Below are 25867 nucleotides of genomic sequence, written 5' to 3'. Positions count from 1 at the left end.
GGGGCTGAGGCGGGGCGGGGGCCGGGAGGAGGGAGACAAAGGGCTCAGGCCCCCCCCCCCCCCCCGCGGCTTTGCCCTTCCCCCGGCTCGGAGGGCAGAGGGGCGGGGGGCGGGGGAGGGGGTGTGGGCGCCCAGCCGGAGTCACGTGGCGGCTCTCTCCCGAGCGGGCTGCGCCTGAATTTCCGGGTTGAAGGTGCAAACCCTGGCCGGGTTCGGAGCTCGCCGCAGCCGGGCCGAGCCGGGGCCGATCCGGGCCGAGCCGGGCCGAGCCGGGGCCGAGCCGGGGCCGATCCGGGCCGAGCCGGGGCCGATCCGGGCCGAGCCGGGCCGAGCCGGGGCCGAGCCGGGGCCGAGCCGGGCCGAGCCGGGCCGAGCCGGGCCGAGCCGGGCCGAGCCGGGGCCGCTCCCCGCCCGGCAGGCTCTCTCCCTCCGAGCAGAGGTCAGTGCGCGGGCGGGCGCGGGGCACGTGCGGGCTGCGGGGCCCGGACCGCGCGCCGAAGGAGCCGGTGTCGGCCTCGGAGGGGCGGGGCGGCTACAGTGGGCGAGAGGGCGATTTGGGGCAGGGGCGCGGGCGGCCAGGCCGGGGCTCTGCCCGCGGCGAGGCGGGAGGAGGCGGGCGGCGCGCGCCCGGCCCGGTGCCAGCCGCGCCGCGCGGCGAGGGCATCCCCGCAGGACCAGGGGCCCCCGCAGGACCAGGGGCTCCCGCAGGCCGGGGGCCCGAGCCGGGCCGGGCGCCGGCCGCCCCGCTGCAGAGTATCCATTCTGCGGCCGGACCAATCAGCGCCCGGCAAGGGCACGACTAGCGGTTTCTTTCAGTTGTCGACGTGGTGGGGACCCCGGGGCGGCGGCGGCCCGGGCCCGGGCCCCGCGGGGCTGACGTGGGCTGGGCCCGCCCGCTGGCACGGCTGGCACGGCGTCCCGCCGCCCTCTTGTGCAGCGGAGTTTGCAGCCCTTCAGCGCTGGGCAGCGGCGGCTGCGGCCGCACCAGCGGCTCGTGTCCCCTCAAACTTGAACTTGTGTCCATAGTCGGCCTCGTCCTTCCGCGCCACCTTCCCCGGGCCCGAGCCTGTGACTTTGAACCTCCCGTCTGCACGGTGCAGCCGGGACTGGTATTTACCCGGGAATCTGCCAAGAAAAGCGGCGGTGCTTCATTATGTGCCCATCCACCAGCTCTGCCCTGCCCCCAGCACACCGATTCTGTGCAGCGTGCTGTTGTTGGGGTCTGCAGGGGACAAAATAAGTTGGGATTTTTTTTTCCCCTAATGAAGCTTAATAGGGAGCCTGATGGAAAGTGTAGTGAGAGAGGTGCAGAGCCATTGAGGAGTTCAGAAAAAGCAGTCTCCTTGGGATCATGGAGGAAAGAGGGGAAATAACTCACACTGTTCTCTTGATTTGGACTTGGAGACTGAAAGATGGAAAGGGAACTGGACAGGTGGAGGGAGGACATTCCAACCGGCGGGCACATTGTGAGCTGTTAAGGAGGCAGAAAGTCATGGGACCTATTTGGGGAACAGGTTTGGCTGGAGGGAATAGAGTACAAGGTCAGAAAGGCTGGAGCCAGATGGAGGAGGGGCTTCAAGTGGGGAGTTTATCTCATGGGTAAAGGGGAACTGCCCAAGTTTCTAACAGCTTTGATATGATCAGTTTTGAGGATATACGATAGTAATTTAATAATATCAATAGCAGCCTCATAAAATTATTTTTATGAGAAACAGTACATATACATATGGATGTGTATTTAATTGTCTCCTTATTGCACTGGCACAGGCAATTCCTCTTATTTATATTGTCAAGTCAGCAAGCATTTATTATTGCTGTGTTCCAGGTATATTATTGCCTACTAAACACTAAATTCTGGTGATGCAAAGAGAGGGGCTTTGCTCTCTAGGAACTTACAGTTTTTTTTATTTTTTTATTTTTTTGCAAGGCAATGGAGTTAAGTAGCTTGCCCAAGGCCACACAGCTAGGTAATTATTAAGTGTCAGGTTGGATTTGAACTCAGGTCCTCCTGACTTCAGGGCCAGTGCTCTATTCACTGACACCTAGCCACCCGAACTTATAGCTTAACAGGGAAAAATAACATGCAGAAAAACTTTGTATAAACAAGACATATGCATATATAAATTGGAGATGATGGATAGTGGAAGGATACTGCAATTAAGGAGGATTGCGGAATATGGGATTTTAGCTGGAACTTGAAGGAAGCCCAGGGGAAAAAGAGAAGGTGAAGACGAGGAGGGAAAGAAGTGATTACTAAGAATGCATGAAATGCCTTCTCTGAAGAACAACAAAGAGATGACACTGGAACACAAAGTATTTGGAGGAGATGAATAAGGTGGTAAGAAGACTAGAAATTTATGAAGGGGTTCAAAGTTATGAAGGGTTTTAAGAGCCAGAGGACTTTTTATTTGATTCTGGACTTAATAGGGAGCCAGTGGAAGTTATTGAATGGAAGTGGGGGTGCAAGATAACTTGATCAGTCTGGTGATTAGAAAGTTCACTTTGACCACTGAATGGAGAGGGAATCACCTACTTTTCTGAAACTTAGAATTTTAGTTGCTTGTGGCATTGGGGAATTAAGCAACTTATCCTAGGTTACCTAGATAGTGTGGGACTTTAAAACATGTAATTTTGACTTATGAAGCATACTTTCTTTTCTTTTTAAAAAATTTATTTGTTTAGTACTTTATTTTTCCCTGGTTTTATATAGAAACTATTTTTAACATTCATTTTTGCCATCCCTATTGAGAAAACACATAATTTGCTTTGTTATAAATGTGTAGTTATGCAAAATATTTCTATTATAGTCATATTATGAAAGAAAACATGAAGATCCATTCCCCACCCCAAAGAAACTTCAAGAAAAATAAAATTAAAAAAAGAAAGTAAATTCAGTTTGTATTCAGCACTATCAATTCTTTCTTTGGGAATGAATAGCATTCTTTATCATAAGTCCTTCAGAGTTGTCTTTGGGTCACTTATTGTTGAGAAGACTCAAGTCATTCGCAGCTGATCATCTTACAAAATGATTGTTACTTTGTAAACAGTACATTTCACTTTGCATCAACTTTTGTAATTCTTTTCAGGTTTTTCTGAGACTATCCTGTTATGAAGCATTCTTTCTATTCCTTACTACATATTGCAAGATTACTTTTATAGCAATGTACAGGATGAATTGAACAATGAAGAGATTCAATATATGGATAGATAGGATTTAAAAAATTCTTTTATTTATCAATGTACAAGGTTTTTCCCAAACAAAATTTAAGTTTCTTGAGGGCAGGAATGGTTTCAGTTTGGGTCTTTATGTCAGAGCCTGGTATATGGTAAATAATTGCTGTTTGATTGCTTAAATTTATTTTTAACATTACTCCTCTTCAATTGTTCTTCATTACAAACTGATCCATTTTATGTTTCCAATATGAAACATTTCATATTCCATTCTTTGTGCTATTGTCTCTTCTATGCTCTGTTTTTCTGTCTCTCCACCTTCTAGAATTTATTGCTTCCTTCAGAATTCAGAGAGCACCTCATTTCCTTTTCTGGATCTTCCCATCCCTAGTTGTTAGGACTCTCATATTATTTAGTACTTTTTGGGTACACATACACATAAAAAGCACATATATATATATTTCATACTTTTCAAACTTATCAGTGTATGTTATCTTCTTTTACTATCCCCAGTCTCCCAGTTCCATGTACATTCCTTGAGGGTTGGGTATCTTTTTTACCTTTGTTGCCCTTCCATATGGTTTGATGGCTGGAACATAGCAGGCACTTGATAAATATTTGAGTCAGTAAATGTAAGGTACTAGGCTAGAAGCTATAAGAATACAGCAGTAAATAAGACATGATATATTCATAAGGAGCTTGCTTACACTGTAAGGAAGAGAAGACATTTTCATAAGATAAATGTTGTATAACAAATTACATGATCTATACCATAAATTCTAGCTAAAATTAGTCTATTGAATTATAATTGCTGAGGGTAGGGAGAGAGAGAGAGAGAGAGAGAGAGAGAGAGAGAGAGAGAGAGAGAGAGAGAGAGAGAGGAGAGAGAGAGAGATGTTCTGAAAGGGTAAAAGCTGTTGACTCACTCTACTTAAAGTCCTTCTTGTTAGAGCCCTATACCATAGCCTGGAATTTTGAAAATGTTAAAATGAATAGCCTTGGGAGATTCCTGGCAAGATTCTCTGGCAGGAATATTCTAGAACAGTGGCAAATCTCAAGTCTTGTTCTGTAATTTATTGAGGATGGGATGGAGGCCAAAGGGAGGATAGACTCATTGAGGAGAGACTTGTGGCAGACAAAATCATCCAATAGGTTTTTGCAATTGTCCAGACAATATCCCAGTAGTTGCAGAATCAGGGGAGAGAAGGTGGTTATATTTGAGAGATACTGCAAAAGTTAGATCTACAGACCTTGATAACAGATAAGGAACTGGGAATAAGAGATAGTGAGGAGTGGAAGATGACACCTAGATTGTGAACCTGGAGAACTGGGATAATTTTGGTGTCCTTGGCAGTGACAAAGAAGTTTGAATAGGGGAGAGGGTTTGGGGGAAAGAAAAATGAATTCATTTCTGGGCATATTGAGTTTAAGATATCTGCTGAACATCCAGTTTGAGATGTCTGAAAGGTAATTGAAGATGTGAGACTGTAAGTGAGCAGAGAGGTTAGGATTGGTTAGGTAAATTTGAGAATCTTCAGCATAAAGATAACAATCAAATCCATGGGAGCTGATGAAATCACCAAGTGAAGAGGTTTAAGGGGAGAACAGAAGAAGATCAGCACAGATTCTTGTGGTACATTCACTGTAAGTAGAATGAATCTCTAACAAAAGAGACTAAGAAGTTCTCGATGATTCTGTGTCGAAGAGGTCTCCAATGAAGTATCCCAGGGATCTGTGCTTGGCAGTGTGCTGTTTAACATTTTTATCAGTGACTTGAATAGATATCAGTGGAGTGTTCATCAGATTTGCAGATGATAGATTATGGATTTGGTCACCCAGAACAGAGGCAAACACAGACATATTTATCCAAAAACAAAGAATTGGGGAAAGTATTAACTTCCTGATTGGACTAATAATGAAGGTTGAACTTTCAACAGTCTGAGGGCAGGACAAGTCTTCCAACATCCTGAGCATTGTCTTCCAGAGTTTGTAGTTAACCTAGGAGGAAATAGCCTATGACTTCTTACCCACTAAAGTGAAGGTTCTAAAGATGTCAGCCTTTTTATCGGAAATATAGTTTTCAAAAACTCTTATTATTATTACACTTTGACATTACTCAGAGGACAAAACCAAGAGCTGAAGGTAGAAGTTGCAGAGAGGTTAATTTAGGCTTAATGAATTCCCTTTCTCCTGAGATGCCTCTGGCCCACCATTGCACGGATATTTTATAAGGCATTTAATGATGTCTCAGATTGACTCAGATTGCAACTATAATATCACTAGAATGAATTTATTGTCAATTTCCTCTCTCAGAACATGATCAGGATAAATTAAGAATTTTTTTAGCAGTCTTGGTAAAGTTGAATCTGCAAAACTTATTTATTTATATTAAAATAACAGGTGTTTGCTTGGTTAAACTTATAATTTATAAAAGATGTCATTGTTAGCAGCTAATTAAACCTGCTTTTTTATTTTTATTTATATTTATTTTTTTTTAGGATTTTGCAAGGCAATGGGATTAAGTGGCTTGCCCAAAGGCCACACAGCTAGGTAATTATTAAGTGTCTGAGGCCAGATTTGAACTCAGGTAATTCTGACTCCAGGGCCAGTGCTCTATCCACTGTGCCACCCCTAAACCTTCTTAAGAACCAGCATTTAAGATATATTACAAAACTAATTTAATTATTATTTTTAAAAATAGAATTGCTACTTTTTAAACTTCTTTCATTATTTCAGCTTCCTGAATATTCCAATAAAAATAGAATAAAGGAATCGGCAGTCTTTCAGAATGAAGAATGTAGAGAGTTTAAAGCTCCTCTTGCTTGTTGATTTAAAAAAAAACTCAGATGAAGAAAATGTAACCTTGAAGGCTATTGTTAGATAAAATGATTCCCATGTGAATGTTCAATACTTTCAAACTCCCATAAGAAATTCAAATGGAAGTGATTTTGTTCTCTGATCTTTTGAATATTTACATGAGAGAAATTAAATGTGGTATTTCCCAAGAGAAATTAAACATGAAGATATTCACTGTGGTCATTGACCATGTCTAATATATGGCTCAAATAAAAAAAAATTCTGTCTGTTAAATGAGTTTCTTTAAATATTTGAAGATGACATTCTACTGATAAAATAAAATTCTACTGCATTGAAAAACTTCTTTAGTAAAATTCACTGTAATATAAAGAGAAGGGCTTAACCATCCATACTGGCAGAACAATGTTTTGCCGATTGCACAGATTTTATTTTCTAAAATATATGAGTAGTCTGTGTAATTAACCTGTTAATATAAATAAATTGTATAAACACTCCTGGTAGTTAACTGGACCTGGAATTGAGCAGGAAAAAGATTTGGGAAATTTGGGAGTGTGCTCATTGACATTTGCTTTTTGCAGAAGTGCAAAGTCTCCTGGTAATTTTATAAAACTGCAAGGATATCAGATGTGGCAGGATATCTGATAAGTTAAAATTATAATTTAAAAGGCAGTGATTGATTGCAGCATGTTAGCAGTATGACTTGTGTTTAAATAGTGTGATGATAAGAGCGCTAAAGTTGAGGTCAGAAATGATTGAATTCAGATCCTACCTCAGACATTTCCTGGTTGTATGACCCTGGACAGGCCACTTAATTTCTTTCTCTGTTACCTCATCTATAAATTGGGGATACTATGAGAATCTACCTTATAGGATCATTGTGAGAGTTAAATGAGGTAACATTTAATTGGTGTTTCATCTCTAGTTCAAAAGCCCAGAAAAGAAGGTAGACTTGTCATGTAGCAAGAGAGGAAGACAGTGCTTGGATAGCTCATTTGGTATATTTGTACCTCTGAGATACTAAGATTACTAGATCATTCATTTATTCATTCTTTATTCAATCATTCAATATTCATTCAGTATTGAAGAGCATTAGCTATGCTAGGTGTTAGCAATTAAAAAATCCACAAATAAACAGCTCTTCTCTAAAGGAACTTTTATATTGATTAGACACTTTATACTCAGAAAGTGAAATACAGAAATATATATATATATATATATATATATCAACTAAATACAAAGTAATTTCTGAGAGAAATGCCCTCAGTATCAGGGTAGGCCACATGTAGGAGGGCCTTGAAGGAATCTGTGGAAAGGAGGTCCTTGAATAGGTTAGGTAGATTTTTTTTGTAGGAAAACGTTTGGTGAAGAGGGGGAAGGAATAACTGCAGAGTATCTTTTAATGGGTTCAATAGACTTTACTAAACAATGTTGGGAATCTGGCTATTTACTTTTAACTTTCTGTGGGACATGTTCTGAATTTCCAACAACTGACTTTCAGATTAAATTCTAGAAGGCTTGCTGTGTATGAATTTGTTGTGCATCACCACAGACAGTGATATTTTCTTGTGTATTTTTTTGAGACCTCAAAAGCAAAAAAAATGATTTCCCCCCCATTTTTCTGTTGGATTCATATGCAGAACACTGGAGGGGATCGCTACATTAAGGTCAACATGGCAAGCATATTGAAAACAGTGGTGACAAGTTACTCAAGTCCTCTACTCATTAATTTGGGATCATTTAAGGTGCTACCAGGGAAGACAGAAGTTTTACGAACCTTTCACACCCATCAGACACTATGGTGTAAAGCACCTGTAAAACCAGGTAAAGTTTAAGTCTTATGTGAATCAAAATGCAAAGTAATTTTAGAAGAGAATCAAACATTGTGATATAAAGAACAAAAATGTACTATCTTCTGTCAATTCTGGTTCTCTTTGTTAATCATCCTTAGAAAAATGGAGAAAGGATCAACTTGGATCCTTTTGCCAGTAGAGAGGATCCCTTGCAGAAAAATGCAGATAATTTTTTAGCTGATGTGCAATGTTCCTTTTCCAGTTGAGAAATTTGAGCAATTTCTTAACCCTCCTCCATTAGGTCTTTTGAAGATGAGAATAATGCTTCTCCAGTTTGCTTCATAGTGCCTATTAGTTTAAGAATTTGACTCAGGGCAGGGGTGGGGGGTGGGGTGTTGATTTTTTGAAGCTTCTATTAGTCCTTATTTCTTTTCAGTCAAATCCTTTATACTTTAATTCTTTATCCACTGAGAGCAGGGAATTGACCCTGGCTCAACACTTTGTAATTTTCTTTCCCCAGAATTCACTAGGGTAACTTCCATTTAAATAATTCCTTTGATAACAGGATCACTCTTTGTCATGGGAATAATCACAACTCCATGTTACTCCTTCAGGGATTAGACCAACACAAATCTAGCATGAATCTACTGTAAACATTGTCTATAGAGTAAGGATTGGACTAGGAGAGACCCATGCTATTGAGTGAATGGTGGGCTCAGAGTTGAAAAGTCAACTCCAAATGAAGAGAATAATTGTGTTACTGAATCTACTCATTGGAGTTCTCTAAATTTCATAAGTTAGAGCTTGGCTTCTTAATGTGAGGTGTATGGGCCTCTTGCAGTCTCTAATCATATTTCATAGGATCTGCAGACTTGTCTGGAAATAAAAAAGCTGTGTCTTTATTTCAATATAATTTTTCCTTTGTAATAATATGCAAAATGTATTTTATGTGTAAAAATTATTCTGGGAAGGGATTCATAGGCTTTACCTATGACATTCCAAAAAAATATCCTCTGACCTAGGGAATCTTTGATCTGAGCAAAATTATGTCTTTACTAGTTTGGATTAAATAAAAGCTACAATATGAGTTTCTCTTTGGAAAAGATATATTTTGAGGATATTCTAGTAATAAATATATCAATATATTGGAAAATTTCTGTGCATAAGAAATTTTAGCTCCAATAAAATCTTAATAAGCATAAATCCTTATATATTAAAGAGATCTTTTTTAGACTTTTGCTGTTCTTTGGGCAAAATCATTCCACTAACAATAACTCCTTTAAATATTAGGGCAGGAGTGAGGGCACTGAAAGGATTTGAGAAAAGAAGTATAAGGCAAAGTGTGCAGGAACGCCTAAAGAGGTGAAAAAAAATGAAACAAAGGAAAGCAAAACTTTTGATCTCCAAATACCTCCTATATGCTAAGTTACATGAACATAATGGGGAACTTATCTCTTTTAGATTACTTAATGAATGGTAGTTTAGTTAAAATGACTTCATGTAAATTCTCTTGAAAATTATATATTTTTTCAATACACTATAACTCAATGATGAAGTAAAAACTTGATTAATAATGAAATTTCCCAATTAAATACTATAGTGAAATAATCCCAGAATGTAGGTGTTTGATTTAAAATGATTAGCAAATTCTGATTCACAGTGATAAAATATAGAAACTTAATAATAATGGTAGCTTGTACATACAAAGTTGATAAGTTACAATAAATTTTATATATATGTCATTTGATCCTCATAACTCTGTGAGATAGGTAGGGTGAATATTATTTTCTCATTCTACAGATGAAGAAATTGAGCCCTAGATAGGTGAAGTGATTTATTCAAAGTCATTCAGTAAATGGTAGAATTGGTTTTTATCCTCACCATTTTATCATTTTTATTACATGGCAAATAAAATGGAATTTCTTAACTTTTGCCCAGAGTATATCATTCTTCTTTTGATGCTATAGGATCTGGGTCTCTTTATTTATCCCTGATAGGAACTTGAAATTGTCATGATGTGGTAATAGTTTGTTGGGAAGTTGGCATGTTAATGTTTTCTATCAATTGAGATCTACTTCTAAAAAGAACATTTACATTATTCAGTTTAGTCTTTGGGAAGTGGTGGAGAATTTTTGTGTGCTTTGAACAAGAAAATAGCCTTTTTCCACAATAGAAGTCTGTTATTCCATTGTTTTTCTTTGTTTCTGTTGAATCACATGTGTTATTTCTCTTTTTGTATTACAGGAATTCCATATAAACAGTTGACTGTGGGGGTCCCCAAGGAGATTTTCCAAAATGAGAAGAGGGTAGCTTTGTCACCAGCTGGTGTTCAGGCCTTGGTTAAACAGGGTTTTAATGTGGTGGTGGAATCAGGTGCAGGTGAAGCCTCCAAGTTTTCTGATGATCACTACAGAGCGGCAGGAGCTGTGATCCAAGGGACACAGGAAGTATTAGCATCTGATTTGGTTGTCAAAGTAATTGCCTTTTTTTCCCCATCCACCTAATATGCTGAAATAACTCCATATTTGTGCTTTATTTGATAATGAAAACTTATAACATTTTTTAATTTTAATAAGTGACTCATTGCTGTGAATTTCATTTAAATTCTTATATATATTTTATCAAGTTGTCTCCTTTTAGCCATATGGAATGGAGAGGAAGATTTCAGTGATTACTCCTATAGAAATGTGAGCCTTTTTTTTTAATGACTAGGGAAATTATATGCCATGAAGTTCCATCTCTCTCAGATATTTAAAACACATATTTATGTGATTTTAGAATGAATCAAAGGGGCAGATTACAAACTGGACTTTGCTGTCCCATAATAACTAAAAGCCATAATGATTTAAGGTATGACAAAAGGGGTGGGCTTTACACCAAGGAAAGGTGGAATAACAGTTTATATTGTTAATATGTCAAGAAGGCTGTATTTTAGAATTCTTAGCTTCCTTAGGTGGCAAATCAGTCTAACCTCTTCACATCACCAAATGCAGACTCTCACTTGAGGTTTAAAACCTATTAAAATAATTGATGCAATAGCTAGCTTCTCTAATAAACGTAAAAAAAGTTAAGGGAAGTAAAAATTACTGTTCTCATTGGTATACTTATAGGTTTATGAAATTTATTAGAGATTGTCTAAAAGTCTGAGCAAATTATACTAAGATCATGATAGTTAATAAAACATAAGAAAATTGAAAATTTTTTGATTCTTGATATTTTCTTAAAATTAAAAAATTTATATAAATCCTAAGCAGCATTTTAAAAGTTTAAAATTTAGAGTACTTATCTTTTTCTGATTATTAAAGGTCAGGGGACTAAATCTGACATTTTAGTGATGTAGGAAATACCCTCTATCCAGCAGGATATTTGCACCTTACAGTCTTTTTAGAGTTGCTTAGGCTAGTGTGTCAAACTCAAATAGAAACAACTCCTTTCAAGCCATATGTTGACTTAGAAAACCACAAATTAACATTATGTATTGTATTTTTCTTTGTTTTGTTGGCATTTCCAATGATATTTTAATATTTTTTGGGCTATATAAGAATTCATTATTTGTGATAACACTGAATTGATTCTGGCAGCTCTTCCATATGTTTATAGTCCATTTGGCAAAATGTAGGTGAAGAAAATTACTCAGCCTTCAAATTTCACTAATAAAGGTAAACTTTTAATAATAATAATGATGGCTAACATTTATATAGTACTTACTATTTGTCAGGCACTGTACCAATTTCTTATCTCATCTGAGTTTCATAGCAAACCTGGGAAATAGGTGCTGTTAATGCCCTCATTTAAAAACTGGAGTAGATAGAGGTTATATGTGCTTGCCCAAGGTCACAAAACTAGAAAGTGTTTGAAACTAGTTGAACTCAAATCTCCCTGATTCCAGGTTTGGCACTCTACTTTACCTCCTAGCTTGTTGACATGTTAATAAGGAAAAGCCCATTTTGATAAGAGACTTAAATTAAAATCAGAACATATAATAAGAGCTATAAAGACATTGGAAGCTATGATACTTAAGGGATACTTTGTGTGATGATAAAATATTGATAGTTTGTTATTTGTGGCAGTATTATTTAAATGAATAGTTTATTTCTGAGCTTATTCATCCAAAGCTATTTTATTAGCACAAAAATGTAAGTCTCAGTGGATAAAGATATAAGGCCATCTGAAACAAAATGACAAAATATTCACATGTTTTTCTGTCTTTGGATTTGCAATTAAAGGATTGAAATGGAGAGTGTTGTTAGAAACATCCTCTACTTGATCAGGAGATAGTTAATTCTCTTGTTTTGAGATTGTATTTTTTAATTGTTTGTGTTCTTTTTTTTTAAAGTCATTTGGAGTTAATTGACTTGCCCAGTATCACACAGTAGTAGGTATCTAAGACTAGATTTGAAATCAGGACCTCTTAACTCCAGGGTCTTTGTGCTAATTAGCTGTCCCCATGCTTTAAACATTAGAAACTAAATAAGGTTATTAGATAAGTTCAGATATCACTAGTGGATTTTTTAAAATAAATTTTATATAATCCTACTCAGTGATTTATTGATTTATTATTTATTTGGACTAAAGTTTTAATTATCTTTAATGTTTTAATAGTCTTTAATTATAGCCTTTTTGATATTTTTGATGAAATAGGAAAATATTTTATGTGTTATGGTTTTTAATCTTAAAACTGTTGATTTTTTTCTTCAGGTTAGAGCTCCCATCTTAAACCCTGTATTAGGCACCCATGAGGCTGAGCTTTTAAAGAAATCTGGCACACTGATTAGTTTTATCTATCCAGCTCAAAATCCAGACTTACTGAGCAAACTTTCTGAAAGAAAAACTACGGTTTTGGCAATGGACCAGGTTCCAAGAGTCACCATTGCTCAGGGATATGATGCTCTTAGCTCAATGGCCAACATTGCTGGGTAGGTTAAATATTTTAAAATTAAAAATTGTTCAGTGTAAATGAAAACAGGACTGAATTGTAAAATCACTTTTCATTGTAATTACAGCATTATGCCTTTGATTTTTCTGTATATTTGTTTCTGATTTGACTTTTTGTAGACAATTGCAAGATTTAAGTCTTGTTTCATTTTATCTTTATAGGCAAGGGATCTTTTCCTCCTTTTATTTTGTTGAAGTAATGACTTCTTTATTTTAGCACAATTTCTACTACATTACCTTTCAGTTTGTTTTCATTAATGGATGAATATAGATGATCTGAGTAGGTACTAATAATTATTTAAAATTCATTAAATATATATATATATATACACACAATTTTAGCATATTTGTTTCCTTAATTATGCTTCACTTAATTTACAAATCTGGTGATATTTCTTGAGTGTTTGCCCTCAATTCTGGGGATGGTGTTTTAGGAGCATATTGGGTGAGAGAGAGGGGAAGGCCAGGTTGAGGGAAAAGTCCATAATAGGGTTATTTTCAGGTTCTGTCTTCAGATAAACTCTAAAATATCTTGTGGAAATAAAATATGGAATCGTTCTGGTTTTAACTGTAGTAATAGTTGCAACTGTTGGCATTATTGTGGTGCTTCAAAGTTAATAGTAGTTCATTGTTAATTTTGTATTTTGTTCCTTTCCTTCCAGTTACAAGGCAGTTGTGTTAGCAGCAAATCATTTTGGACGTTTTTTCACTGGCCAGATCACTGCAGCTGGAAAAGTTCCTCCAGCTAAGGTAATTAACAAGAACTCATTACTCACTAGCAGAGATCATTTTTCTGCTATTGAGATTTTTAAGGAAAAGTTTTCTTAGCTTAAGTTTACCTAATGCCAAAAAAAAATGATTGTTTTTGAATTACTGTACTCAGTATTTATTATTCAGCTTGAAGAGTTAAGTTTTTGCCAGGTGAGATGTATACATCTCTAATATTCTGCTTCCAGAGAGGTGGTGGATCTTTTTAGCTCAGGAATTCTAAGTTCTAGTAGGGCTAAAGCTGACTGTCTACATTAGATATGTGAATATGAAAATTCCTTGGTGACAAAGGTCCACCAACTTGCCTAATGAAGGATAAAGTAACACAAATCAGAGCAGATTAGAATGGAAGTCAGAGATGCCAATCAGTTATGGGGTTGTGCCTATAAATAGCCTCTGTACTGAGAGAGAGAGAGAGAGAGAGGTGGGGAGACCCAGTCTGTATCCCCCACTCCTGATCCTTAAAGTGTATAATTAAACTTGCTCTGAGACAGAGTTACAAAACTCTCTTTACTTCTTATTTCCCACCCCTCCTGCTTCTTCTCTTGATTTTCTCTGCTTCCAGTCTCTTCTTTAACCCTATCATTCTTTACATTGGTGCCAAAGTAATCTTCCTCATTCAAAGGTCCAGCAGCATAGATGATAGAGTGCAATTTTAATTTTTCCAATGACCAACTGAGTGCTAAGATCAATTATGACTTTGGAATCATTGTGAAGGGTGATTTTGATCAGGAGAATTAGCTTGGCTGATTCTAGCTATAGTACATCAAGTAGGGAAAAGGTAATGAGAACCTGAATTAAGTTTCAGGCAGTGTGAATGGAGTACAGTGGAGTGGAAGGGAGAAATGTTAGAAACTATTTTGAAGGTAGAAATGAAAGTATAAGTAAAATTGGTCATTGACTTGAGTGAAAAAGGGGAAAGGAGGAGGCCATAATCAGAATTGTCAGTGACTAAAGGAATATGGAAGAAGATAAGCACAGAGAAGAGGACATCGGTTTTTGCAATTTGTTATTGATGACCTTGAAAAGAGCAAGTTTGGTAGAAAATGAGTATTCAGAGTCATGTTGCAGAAGTGGAAGAATGGGCAGATGATAAGGTGTAGATGCAGTGAATATGAATCACTAGAATTTTGGAGGAGAAACATAGTATGATAGATTTAAGGCTTTTTTTTTTCCCCTGAAAGATTAAAGAAATGAATATATTGCTAGATAAAAAAGAAAACAAACAGTAGAGAGGGAAATAGAAGGGGGAAAGAAAGTAGAAAGGAAACAAGATCCAGAGGAAATGGGAGAGAAATGTTCCTCAAAGGAGTAAGTGCAAGAGTTGATCTTGGCAAGAAGACGGTTCCATCACATTTTTTTCAGACTGGAGGATAAGAAAAGAAGAAGGGAGAAGTTAAAAGGCATGGGGGGGGCAGCTAGGTGGCACAGTGGATAGAGCACTGGCCCTTGAGTCAGGAGTACCTGAGTTGAAATCTGGCATCAGACACTTATTAATTACCTAACTGTGTGGCCTTGGGCAAGCCACTTAACCCCATTTGCCTTGCAAAATACCTAAAAACAAACAAACAAACAAACAAACAAAAAGACATCTAGGAAGCAGAGTGTTAAGAGTTCAACATCAAATGATCTGAGCCTTTCAGGAAAATTTAACAGCAGGCCATTTTAGAGAAAGGGATTTTGGACTCGGGAAAAGAAAAGTTGTTGGGAGAATATAGTAGAAGAGAAAATATGTAATCAGTGTGAAGTGCTCTGTGTGTGTGTATGTGTGTGTGTGTGTGTGTGTGTGTGTGTGTGTGTGTGTGTGTGTTTGTGTGTCAATAGCTAGGAGATGAATAAAAGGGTAATCATATAGCAGTGATGGGCCAGCTGAGATTTGATTCATAAACTGGACTCGGGTGATGTTGTTTTGTGGCTTTCTCCAGCAGCTTCATAGATCAGGAATAGGAACAGAGATGAGGACATAGGACAAGTTTGGTTCAGGTCAAGAACATTGGAAAATGAGCCACAAAATGGCTGACTCTGGAATCAAAACTTTAAAGGGAGACCGGCGAAACTAGAACAGGAGAAAGAAGCTGGGGGAGCATGGAGAAAGGAAGTCACTGAAGGTCATGTATCTGTTATGAATATCATTAGAATTATGATTATTTCAAGCCTGGGGCTTCCTTATCACACCCAGGCTTGAAGTAGAGCTGCCACTCATATGTCTGATCCTAATTGGCATAAGAGTTTTACCCTGTTATATATTTTCCATCCTGAGCTAGTTTATTCCTCTTTAGGCAGACTGGTGGTTCTCCACTACTGAGGTTTAACATATAAATGCTAGGCAATCTATTAGACTTAGTCAGTCATTGCTTATAGGCAGGTGTGTACCACCAAGCCTGTTTATCATATGACTTCTTTTTTGATCTCTCTCTCTCTCTCTCTCTCTCTCTCTCTCTCTCTCTCTCTCTCTCTCTCTCAGGTTTTTGCAAGGCAAATGGGGTTAAGTGGCTTGCCCAAAACCACACAGCTAGGTAATTATTAAGTGTCTGAGGCTGGATTTGAACTCAGGTACTCCTGACTCCAGGGCCGGTGCTCTATCCACTGTGCCACCTAGCCACCCCTTTTTTTGATCTCTTTAAAAAAACCCAAACAAACCCAACTTTTTTCTTACAGGATATTCTCTTTCTTTCTGAAAAAAGCTTTCTATTGATAACTTGTTTTTCCATTCCCTGAAATTACCTCTGTATCTTTCTCCTTCCTCCCAGGGAGCCATTTCATATAACTAAAAAAAAATTTTAAACAAAAAAAGAGTGAAAAAATCAGCATAACTAATGAACACATTAAAAAAACCTGAATATATATAAGCAGTGTTTCACACCTTAGATCTTCCATTTCTGCAAAGGAATAGAAGGAACTGCTGCTCCTGTCTTTTCTTTGGGGCCATGCTTGTTTTTTCTTACATGATATTTACATTAATTGGGCAAGGATTATGTTTTAGATAAAGGAACATTTCTCTGGTAGCTAGGAAGAGTTGAATTCTTATCTTGCTACTTATCCAGTAAATAGCCTTTGCTCTTATCTTGTGTTTCATTTTCAGCAAAATGGAAATATTGAACTAGAAGAATGTCTAGTTCTAGAATCCTGTGATTCTGAATTAGTCCTTGTGACTGTTAGGTTCATTTGTTTGTGAAAAATCATGGTTCTGTTTTTAAGGTCATTCCTAGATTTGGGGGGAGGGTAGGTGGTGGAATAGAAGATGGAGAAACAAGCCTAGAATTATTATTTGCTAAAGATATGGGAATTACTTAGCCTGGAATCAAAAAATTGGACATGTGATCTGGTAAGAGGAGTAGTTTTACTTTTTCCACTGAGACTAGAACAATATTAAAAGTGTTTAGTTGAAGCATGAAGGATTTAAGTAGATACAAGAAAGAACCTTCCAACAGAGAAGAAAGTTAGATACTAAATAAGTTACCACAAATGACAGTGTGATCCTCTAGCCTGAATTCCTTCACCAATAGGAATAATTCTCATCAGTTGAGAATTGGTTTTAAATGTAGTCCTTTCCACCATCAGGGTATTGAGAAGATAACCTTTCTAGATTCTGTTCTATATGAAAGATCAATGTATTTACTTGGCAGTTACCAGGTCCCCTACATCCTTTGTTATTTCTCGATGCCATTGCCTGTAGACTAGAATTGAGGAAGTGGTTGACATTTGTGGGTTGTTGTTTGTTTATAAGCATCATTAATTCTGCCTTTAATCAGACTATTTATGGGCAGTGTACCTATTAGGCTGTTTTTGAAATAGTACTCAGGAAATTCTTTTCTAGGTTCATGGACATTGTTTCTACTTAATTCTGGAAAATAGGTAGGCTCTTGTATCAAAAGAATTATAAATTCATGTGATCTCTTATATTATACCCTTAGTAGTCAATCAGTTTCCATTGTTTTAGGTTTTAGTTTAGTAGTATAGTAATGCCAATACTGCATATTTGAGGTAGGCATTGAGAAGACACCTCACTAAAGTTAAACTCATCTTAAATGTCTTAATATTCCCTGAACTTGTAGGGGCAGCTAGAAATTTGAATTAAGAGAAATAACTAATATGTTCATAATTGAGATTTTTGTGGAAGTAGCTTTTATAAGTAGGAACAATTTGTTAATTTTTAGATATCTTATAATATCAATATTGCAATAACAAATTTGTGTATTGAAATGCTAATTGCTAGATTGAATGGAGATAAGTGGTTGATTAAATAAGAAATTTCTATTTTGAAAATCTGTTTAAAGGAAAAAAAAATTGATTTAACGACCTCTTCAAGAATAACCAGGCTACTGCAGCTATATTTACCAACTAATAATCTTTCAAACACTTTGATAATGAATGTTGTTTTTAAAATAATAGATTACGTTTTTCAATCTAGATTCTTATCATTGGTGGTGGAGTTGCTGGGCTTGCTTCTGCTGGAGCTGCTAAGGCTATGGGTGCAATTGTTCGAGGGTTTGATACCAGGTGAGTATTTCATTAGTGATTTTGTTAAGAGGACAGTATTTAATTTCATTCAGAATGCTCTGTTTTTTGCATAATATCTGATTGCCTAATAAATTGTAAAATTTTCTACTTTATGAAATTGCATAGTGAAAACCTTTTCCTCCTAAGCTCCTTATGCTCAAATGAATTTGGGTTCTCATAAATTTTGTAGATCATTAATTGCAACCCATCCATTCTTGCCTGTCCTATGTTACTCTTGTCTCTATCTTTACAAAAATTCATCATAGAGGCTCTGCTCAATGTATTAGAGGGCTCCATTTTTTCCTTACATTGAATGGACAGTTTGTATGTTTATATATATATATATATATATATTCATAATTTTATTATATATTAGAAAATTAATGTTATTATCTGGAGATTTTTAGAAAATGTTACTTTCTAAAAGTTTTTTAAAAGTTCTGGGAAAAGTGAGCAATTTCAATAAGGAACTAACAATATATATTATTAGTAATTCAAAAATAAAGACAACCAGCCCTCCTCCATTCTTCTCTTTTCTATACTTTACACCTTATAAAGTTAGTTTTATATAGATTGTTAATGGGACCAGAGTTGAATGGAATCTTAGAATTTCTCAATCATAAGGGGTAACTGTGAAGCCTTAGCTCCCCAAAATAATATCTTTTACATCAGACCTGAAAATTGGTGATTTGGTCTATTCGTGAATCTTAGGTTTCTCAGTGTTACATGGACTGTCACAAATTGGTTTTTTTGTTTGTTTGTTTTTTAGACTTTTGCAAGGCAATGGGGTTAAGTGGCTTGCCCAAGGCCACACAGCTAGGTAATTATTAAGTGTCTGAGGCTGGATTTGAACTCAGGTACTCCTGACTCTAAGGCCAGTGCTCTATCCACTGTGCCACCTAGCCACCCCATACAAATTGTTAATAACATAAAACGATTGGCACTCAGGGTGTTCTAGTTGCTAGGTCAGTGGACTTATCACCACCCAACAATATTAGATTCAACCTAAGACTTTTCTTTTTCAAGTTAAATATCACCAACACCTTCAGATGATCTTCAGTCATTTGTGTTGTCTCCCCCTGTTAGTGAAGTAGAGCGGAGATTGTTTCACTTTATTATTTATATCCCCAGAACTAAGCAGAATTCATTATAGATAATAAATATTTATAACCAAGTGTCTTTTTTCCTCATTCATCTGCTGGTGATGTGGCTTAAAATCCTGTTACTATCTTATTCACTCTGCTGGTCACACTCTATCTTGTCAATGCCATTTCAGAATATCCTCAAATCCGAACATGGTATTCCAGGATATGTTTGACCAGGGTGGTGGTCAGATGATGTCCATCTTTCATTTTATAAATATGAGGCAATTATACAAGGGGAAAGCAGTTTGTAAATTTTAAGGCACAATATAAATTTTGGCAATAATTATCATCTTCTTTGTTTATAAACTACACTTATTTAAATGTCCCAGATATTGCATTGACTCTTTTCTTGTCAGCCATTTCATACTTTTGTCTCCTATTGACCTTGAGTCAGCTTTCTCTAAGGTCTTTGTCACATGAACAGGCATCTAGCCACATCTTCCGCATTCCATTCTTTTGCACTTGATATTTTTAACTTAAGTGGAGGACTTTACATTTGTCCCTATTAAATTTCATACTGTAAGATTTGTTTCATCATTCAGGCCTGTAGTGTGTTCTCTTTGTATTCATATCCTGTTATTCACCCTCTCTCCTCTCTGTTTTTATCAAGCCTACTTATTTTGTAGCAGACATATACACATTTCCTGAACACTGTTAAAAGATGATGTTGATATTTATGTTTAAATCATTTAAAAAACTGGATAAATATCATTCAGATTAGACTTTTTTAGCATTAAGCTGACAGTTGCTGCTACATTCATATGAGGTAGGCTAGCCAAGAAGTAGAATTGAAGACAATATCAGTCTCAGAGTAGGAATTTTGCATAAAAAGTAGTTTGCCTCTGGTTCCTCTGAGTTTAGATACTGGTATTATTAGTAGAAGTATTGTGGCTAATAAAAAATAAGCTAGCTGAAGTGGATAAATAAGCGATTTTTCAAAGTAAATAGGACTCAGATCAGATATAACTGAAATTATGCATATACTATTTGCTTTTTTACAGCTTACCTTTAAAGTTTTATGAGAATTACTGATAAGAATTATCTTCAGAACCTCCAGATTAGAATTTCCTTCAAAATAAATGAAAAAAGTTTAAAAAAGATATATTACTATATTTATTATAATTTTAATTTTAATAAATATTCTAACAAAATTTAATATTTACTCTAATAAAAATTTGCCTAACATGTAATTATATAATTAGAAGCACTAGTACATATGCTTTAAAATTTACAAAACAACTTGTGTGCATTATTTTCATTTGATTTTCAACCCAATCCCTTAAGGTAAATAGTATAGTTATTTACTATGGTTTGCCTCCATTTTACAGATAAGAAAATGAAAGTTTAGAAAATTTAGATTATTCGTCCATAGTCATGTAGCTAGAATATGTCAGTGGTGAGATTCAGGCTTCAATGTTCCTCACTCCCAACATAATATATCCATTATGTCCCATTGCTATACAGTAGATAACAGCATCTAAGCACTAATGATATTTTGAAATGATTTTGAACTTTGAATAATGGCTACTGATAATAAAAGATTGAATTCCTATAAATATTTAATTAACTTTCATTGTTTTGAAGAGATTCTGAAGGGGCAGCTAGGGTGGCACAATGGATGAAGCAAGTCAGGAGGATCTGAGTTCAAATTCAATCTTAGACACTTAATAATTACCTAACTGTGTAATCACCTAGCTTGGGCAAGTTGCTTAACCCCATTACCTTAAATAAATAAAAAAATTAAATTAAGATAAAAAGAGATTCTGGCATCCATGATATATATGCTAATCATTTATTAGTTGTTCATTGTGTCTACAATCTAATTTTATTGCCAAATTCTTATCCATGTCCAGTGAAGCAAAGGTAAGGATGACAAATAGAATATATAATTGGTTCAACAATGATATGAGCATTGGACAATGACAGTTAATCTACTTTACTAACTTTGGGGAAAACATCTAACATTATTACCAATAACTGAGATTTATCTGTCACTAAAATTTTCAAATCCCTTTATACATGTTATCATATTGGAATCTCAGAACCACACTGTGAAATAGGTATTGCATGTATTATCACCCTTTTACTTAATATATGTGAGGAAACTGACTCAAAAAGATTAAATAACTTGTCCATGGTTACATCACAGGTAATATTTGAATTCAGTACTTTCTATTTCCAAATTCAGCATTCTGCTGTCAGAAGAATGTATTGGAAGAGAGATAATGTAACATATTTTGTAAGGACAAGACTCTCCTATAAGACTGAATAACAATTCAACAACTTAAGGAACTGAGAGTTCTTTGCATATTGGCATTAGTTCAAAAGGTGTGACATTCAAAAGAAAGGAGTTTTACCTTTTTTATTATTATTGACTAATACTTATAATATTTTGACTAGAGTAATTTGAGAGAGGAAAGGGAAGCAGTGATACACATTTGACAAGATATTTTAAAGAGCTTATGGTTGTGGGAACTTTTTAATTCAGTGGAGATTTGGTAAAGAAGTTTGGAAGGTTTTTTTTTTGACTTGATAGTTTTACTTTTGATAATTCAGCACTTGTAAATTGTCTTAAGAGTTTTTATTAGAATGCTAATTCAGTGAAAAATGGAGGACCAGATAATTTATGGATATATTAAAAACCGATATTTGTAATAGTAACAAAATAAAGGGAATCCTAAGTAATAGAAAAGTTGACAGATTCAAAATCTCCTGGCATAAACTTAGTGGTACCCCAAATCTGACACCACCATCAGAATGTGATAGCAGTCTTGTCTACGATATTCCTGCCATCTGTTCATCCAGCTCCTTGTTGAAGGCTTGCAGTGGTATGGAACTCTACTGCGCTCTATGGAAGCCCTTTACATTTTTGGAAATTGATGTTTGAATGTTCTTCCTTAAATTGAGCTGAAATAAAACTGCCTATTCATTCTATCATTCTCTTCTTTTGGGGGTCAAGCAGAATAAATTGAATTCTTCTTTTATGTGATAACATATCAAATACATTATATCCCTGAATTTGTTGTCTATTTTTTTTAAATTGGTAATGATATGTACATTGCTTACAACCCAAGTTTGCTATGAGGAAGGAACTTTGTAAACTTCTAAATGCTATATAAATGAGCCATTATTTTCACTTTCATATTGAAAATATTTTTTATGTATCCTCAAGTCTCTGCTTATCATTTCCTTATCATTATCTCCTTAACTTCTTCAGTTCTCATATGGCAGAATTTTGAGTTTCTTCTTTATTTTGGTTCTTCTCTTCTGGATGTGCTGTAGTTTGTGAGTATCATTCCTAAAATTTTACTCCTATAAGTGAGCATACTATTGGTCTGATCTGGGCAGAGCAATAGCAGGATTCTTGGTTTTAGCTTTTTTTTTTTTATCACATTTTAAGATTGAAATAGCTTTTTTGGCCTACCATCTCACATTGTTGATTCATTTTGAACCTGTAGTCTTATGGATGTGAAAGAAATCCTAGTATGGGTCAGGTGTTTTTATTATTGTTAACAAAAAATTATTGGGTAAAATTATTTTTATTTTTTTCTGACAGGTATAGAAGATATCCTTGTCTTAATATGTTTTTATGACATAAGAATTTCTATGTGAATGCCAAGGTTCTCAGATACAGCTTTTAAAAATGTCATGAATGCTTACTCACTTTTGACCATGAGTGGTTTGTATTTGGTTTTCTTTTTTAGAGCTGCAGCTTTGGAGCAGTTTAAGTCTCTTGGGGCAGAGCCTTTGGAAGTGGACTTGAAAGAATCAGGAGAGGGACAAGGAGGATATGCCAAAGAAATGTCCAAAGAGTTTATTGAGGCAGAAATGAAACTCTTTGCCCAGCAATGTAAAGAAGTTGATATTCTCATCAGCACTGCCCTTATTCCAGGTAATACATTTGTATTATTGTACTTTTTCCCTTTTTTGAATCTGTTTATTTTTCATTTATATTATTATTCTTTGTTCTTAACAAGCTTTTAAACACTTCCTGATGAAACAAAAAAAGCAACCTTAAAAAACTGTGAAAAAAAATATAGGAGACAATAAAACTAGAGCAGCTGAAAATAGGTAGATGAGCTTACAGACTAGCAGGAGAAGAAGCAAGACAGACTTTTAGAGGGATACTTGGAGTTGCTCTGGTTTGTTTCCTGTCTTGATTTTGAATGCCTGAGGTGTGTATAGTGGGCAATGGCCTGTGGAAAGCTGTTTTTTCCTTTGATGCTACTAGGCAGACCTAGGCTGAGATTCCTCTGACTTTAGACTATTTATAGGAACTAGAGCTGACTTCTTTCCTCAACTGGTATGTCCCTTCTCTGGGTGTCCTCAGGCTTTTTGCCATCTTCATGCTCTGTCCTGGACTGGAATGGAGGAGCTTGTTGGTGTTTCCTTTTAAATTTCTTGATCATATGATCTTCTTTTATATCTTTTCTAGGCTATTTATAGCAGAGCAAAAACTCTTCTAATACCTTTCCTATTACCACCTTAACTAGAAATCCTGATGTTGGTGAAACAACTGTGGTATTGAGGAGGAGAAATGATCTTTTCTCTGACTGTTTTTATACTAGTGGTGCTTTAGTTTTCATGCGAATTTTGGCAAATAAACTGAATGTCTTTATTTTGGAACATGGAGCCAGGAGAGGGAGCTAAAGGTCTATAAAGAGAGCTCATATTCCCAAGAGGGAGTTTGCACAGAATAGTAAGTCTTTGTCAGTTGAAGTCCTCTGAAAAAAGAATCTGGTAATTTGGACAGATATAGCAGCATTGTTATTGATGTTAAAAAGTTAAATTAAGTATTGTCACTTGATACAAGTGCCCTGACATGTTATAATGTAATACAGAATGTAATTTTAACTTCTATTAAATTGAATGACAGAGCTCTTTCCCATACACCTTACTTTGGATTAGTTAGATTGACTGACTAACTCAATGAACTTTTCTTCCATTGGCATATCATAGTATATTTCTGGCCTTCTTTTGACTGTAAGGACTGAAGCATTCTTGGTAGTCAGGGTGGCAGTTGGGAGATAATTGTAATTCTTTCCTCATTTATTTTTCCTTTTTATTTTTATTATTATGCATTCTTTTAAAAAGGTATTCTTGATATATTGTTTTTATGTCTCTAATTTTCCAATATGTCCTTCTCCCTCTATTTACCCAGAAATTAGTTAACCAGAATCAACTGAGAATGACAGTATGGTATGTATGAATTAATTTTTAATTCATATCTGTTGTTTTTCACCTTTTCCAGTAAGGGAGGGTGATATGGAGTTTCTTTTTTTTTTTTTAGCTTTTCTAAAGGTCCAGACTTTTTGGTCAGTACAATTGTGCTGCATTTTATTTTTTTTCCTTTACCTGTTCTTGTCCCTATCTCTCTTGATAATCCCCTCCCTCACCTGTTCCTTTCCTTCTCCATCTTCCTTTCCATTAAATTGTTGTAGTTATAGTTATTTCTGATAGCTATCATATTGGCAACAGTTTACACAAGCCTTCCCAGAGAAGATCTATTGAGCCAATCTCATTAAGGAATCTAGAATTCTAGGTTTTAAGGCAATCAGCAATATGTCATCTGTAAATAGAAGCATCTGGAGGACCCACTCTCCATAGGGATTCACAGTATATCTTCTATGATAATGGCAAACCTCCTTGGCAAGTATAAGCCTCCCTGTTTAATATCTGTCTGATGTTGACAATTATCTTAGTATTTTTATCTGACAAGGAATCTTCTGTGATCTTTATATATGCATGGGAGTCAGCCTTTTGGAAGAAAGCCTTGAAGCCTCTATTTTGTTCTATGTGTCAAATGATTTATGTAATCAGGAAAAAAAAGCCAAGTTTATCCTTGAAGTAAAAACTCATCTTTTTAGCTTCAATTTTTCTTCCAGTATGACTTTAAATCATGGAATACCAGACTCTTCAAAGAATCAGACAATTCTGGGTTGATATGGAGTCTTGTAGTGGATTTAACTGATGTTTATCCTTTGATCTCAAAGAAGACCATGGCATCAGGGATGTGATGACTTGACATGAACATGAATTGAATTTGAGTGAGGGACTGCTGTGCTAAATCACCAGACTCACTTTCTCCTCCAGAACCATCTGAATCCAGTGACCAGATATGAATCAGGATGAAAGGAGATAGGTCACACAGCTAGTAAGTGCCAATTGTCTTGTTCTCCTGATTCCAAGGCAAGCACTCAATTCACTGTGCTAACTAGCTGTCCTGTTCTGCAGTTTATTCCAGTTCAATAATTGTGTACCTGAAAAAATATTAAAGATATAAAAAGATGAATGATTAGAAAAGCATTTGCTCAAGTCATTGTAGTGAGAGTGAAAGATACCATATAGATAGCTGGTATGTTCCGCTTTTGAAAATGTAATGTTAGGAGACCCAAAGAAGACCCCTGTATTATACAAAAGTTGTATAGGAAATAAGGCAGGCATGAGTTATTATGTGTACTCTTGGAAAAAGTTTGGATGTTGACAAGAATGAGATTTTTATAATGTGGCAGAAAGTAACTAGATTTGGAGTCAGAGCAGAATAACTTGTTTGTAATCTTGGCTCAACCAAGCACAACTTTTGTGACCTTGAGGAAGTTAGGTCTTAGTTGCTTTTTCTCTAAAATGAGATAATTGGACCATATAATCTTTAAGATCTTTTCAATCTCTAAATCTGTATTTGGAACAGAATCCCTGCCAACTTTGACATGGATTTCTTCTCTGTGTACTTGGTTGTTTTTT

At 36.3% G+C, this 25867-nt stretch overlaps 1 protein-coding gene across 1 annotated transcript in view; it reads left to right on the top strand.

The window, feature by feature from the left end:
• The first annotated feature begins 339 nt into the window (after positions 1–339).
• Positions 340–25867, top strand: part of NNT (nicotinamide nucleotide transhydrogenase) — a 112943-nt gene continuing 87415 nt past the window's right edge. Inside the window, exons 1-7 of the mRNA XM_074199998.1 lie at positions 340–439; positions 7626–7809; positions 10023–10252; positions 12477–12694; positions 13376–13463; positions 17893–17981; positions 22831–23018. Of these exons, the coding sequence (XP_074056099.1) occupies positions 7659–7809; positions 10023–10252; positions 12477–12694; positions 13376–13463; positions 17893–17981; positions 22831–23018 (964 nt within the window). The 5' untranslated portion in view covers positions 340–439; positions 7626–7658. The remainder of the gene's footprint in view (positions 440–7625; positions 7810–10022; positions 10253–12476; positions 12695–13375; positions 13464–17892; positions 17982–22830; positions 23019–25867) is intronic.

This window comes from Macrotis lagotis, chromosome X (genome assembly GCF_037893015.1).
Source record: "Macrotis lagotis isolate mMagLag1 chromosome X, bilby.v1.9.chrom.fasta, whole genome shotgun sequence".
Classification (NCBI taxonomy): domain Eukaryota; kingdom Metazoa; phylum Chordata; class Mammalia; order Peramelemorphia; family Peramelidae; genus Macrotis; species Macrotis lagotis.
Note: the sequence above shows the minus strand (reverse complement) of the source record. Positions and strands in the feature narration are given on the sequence as shown.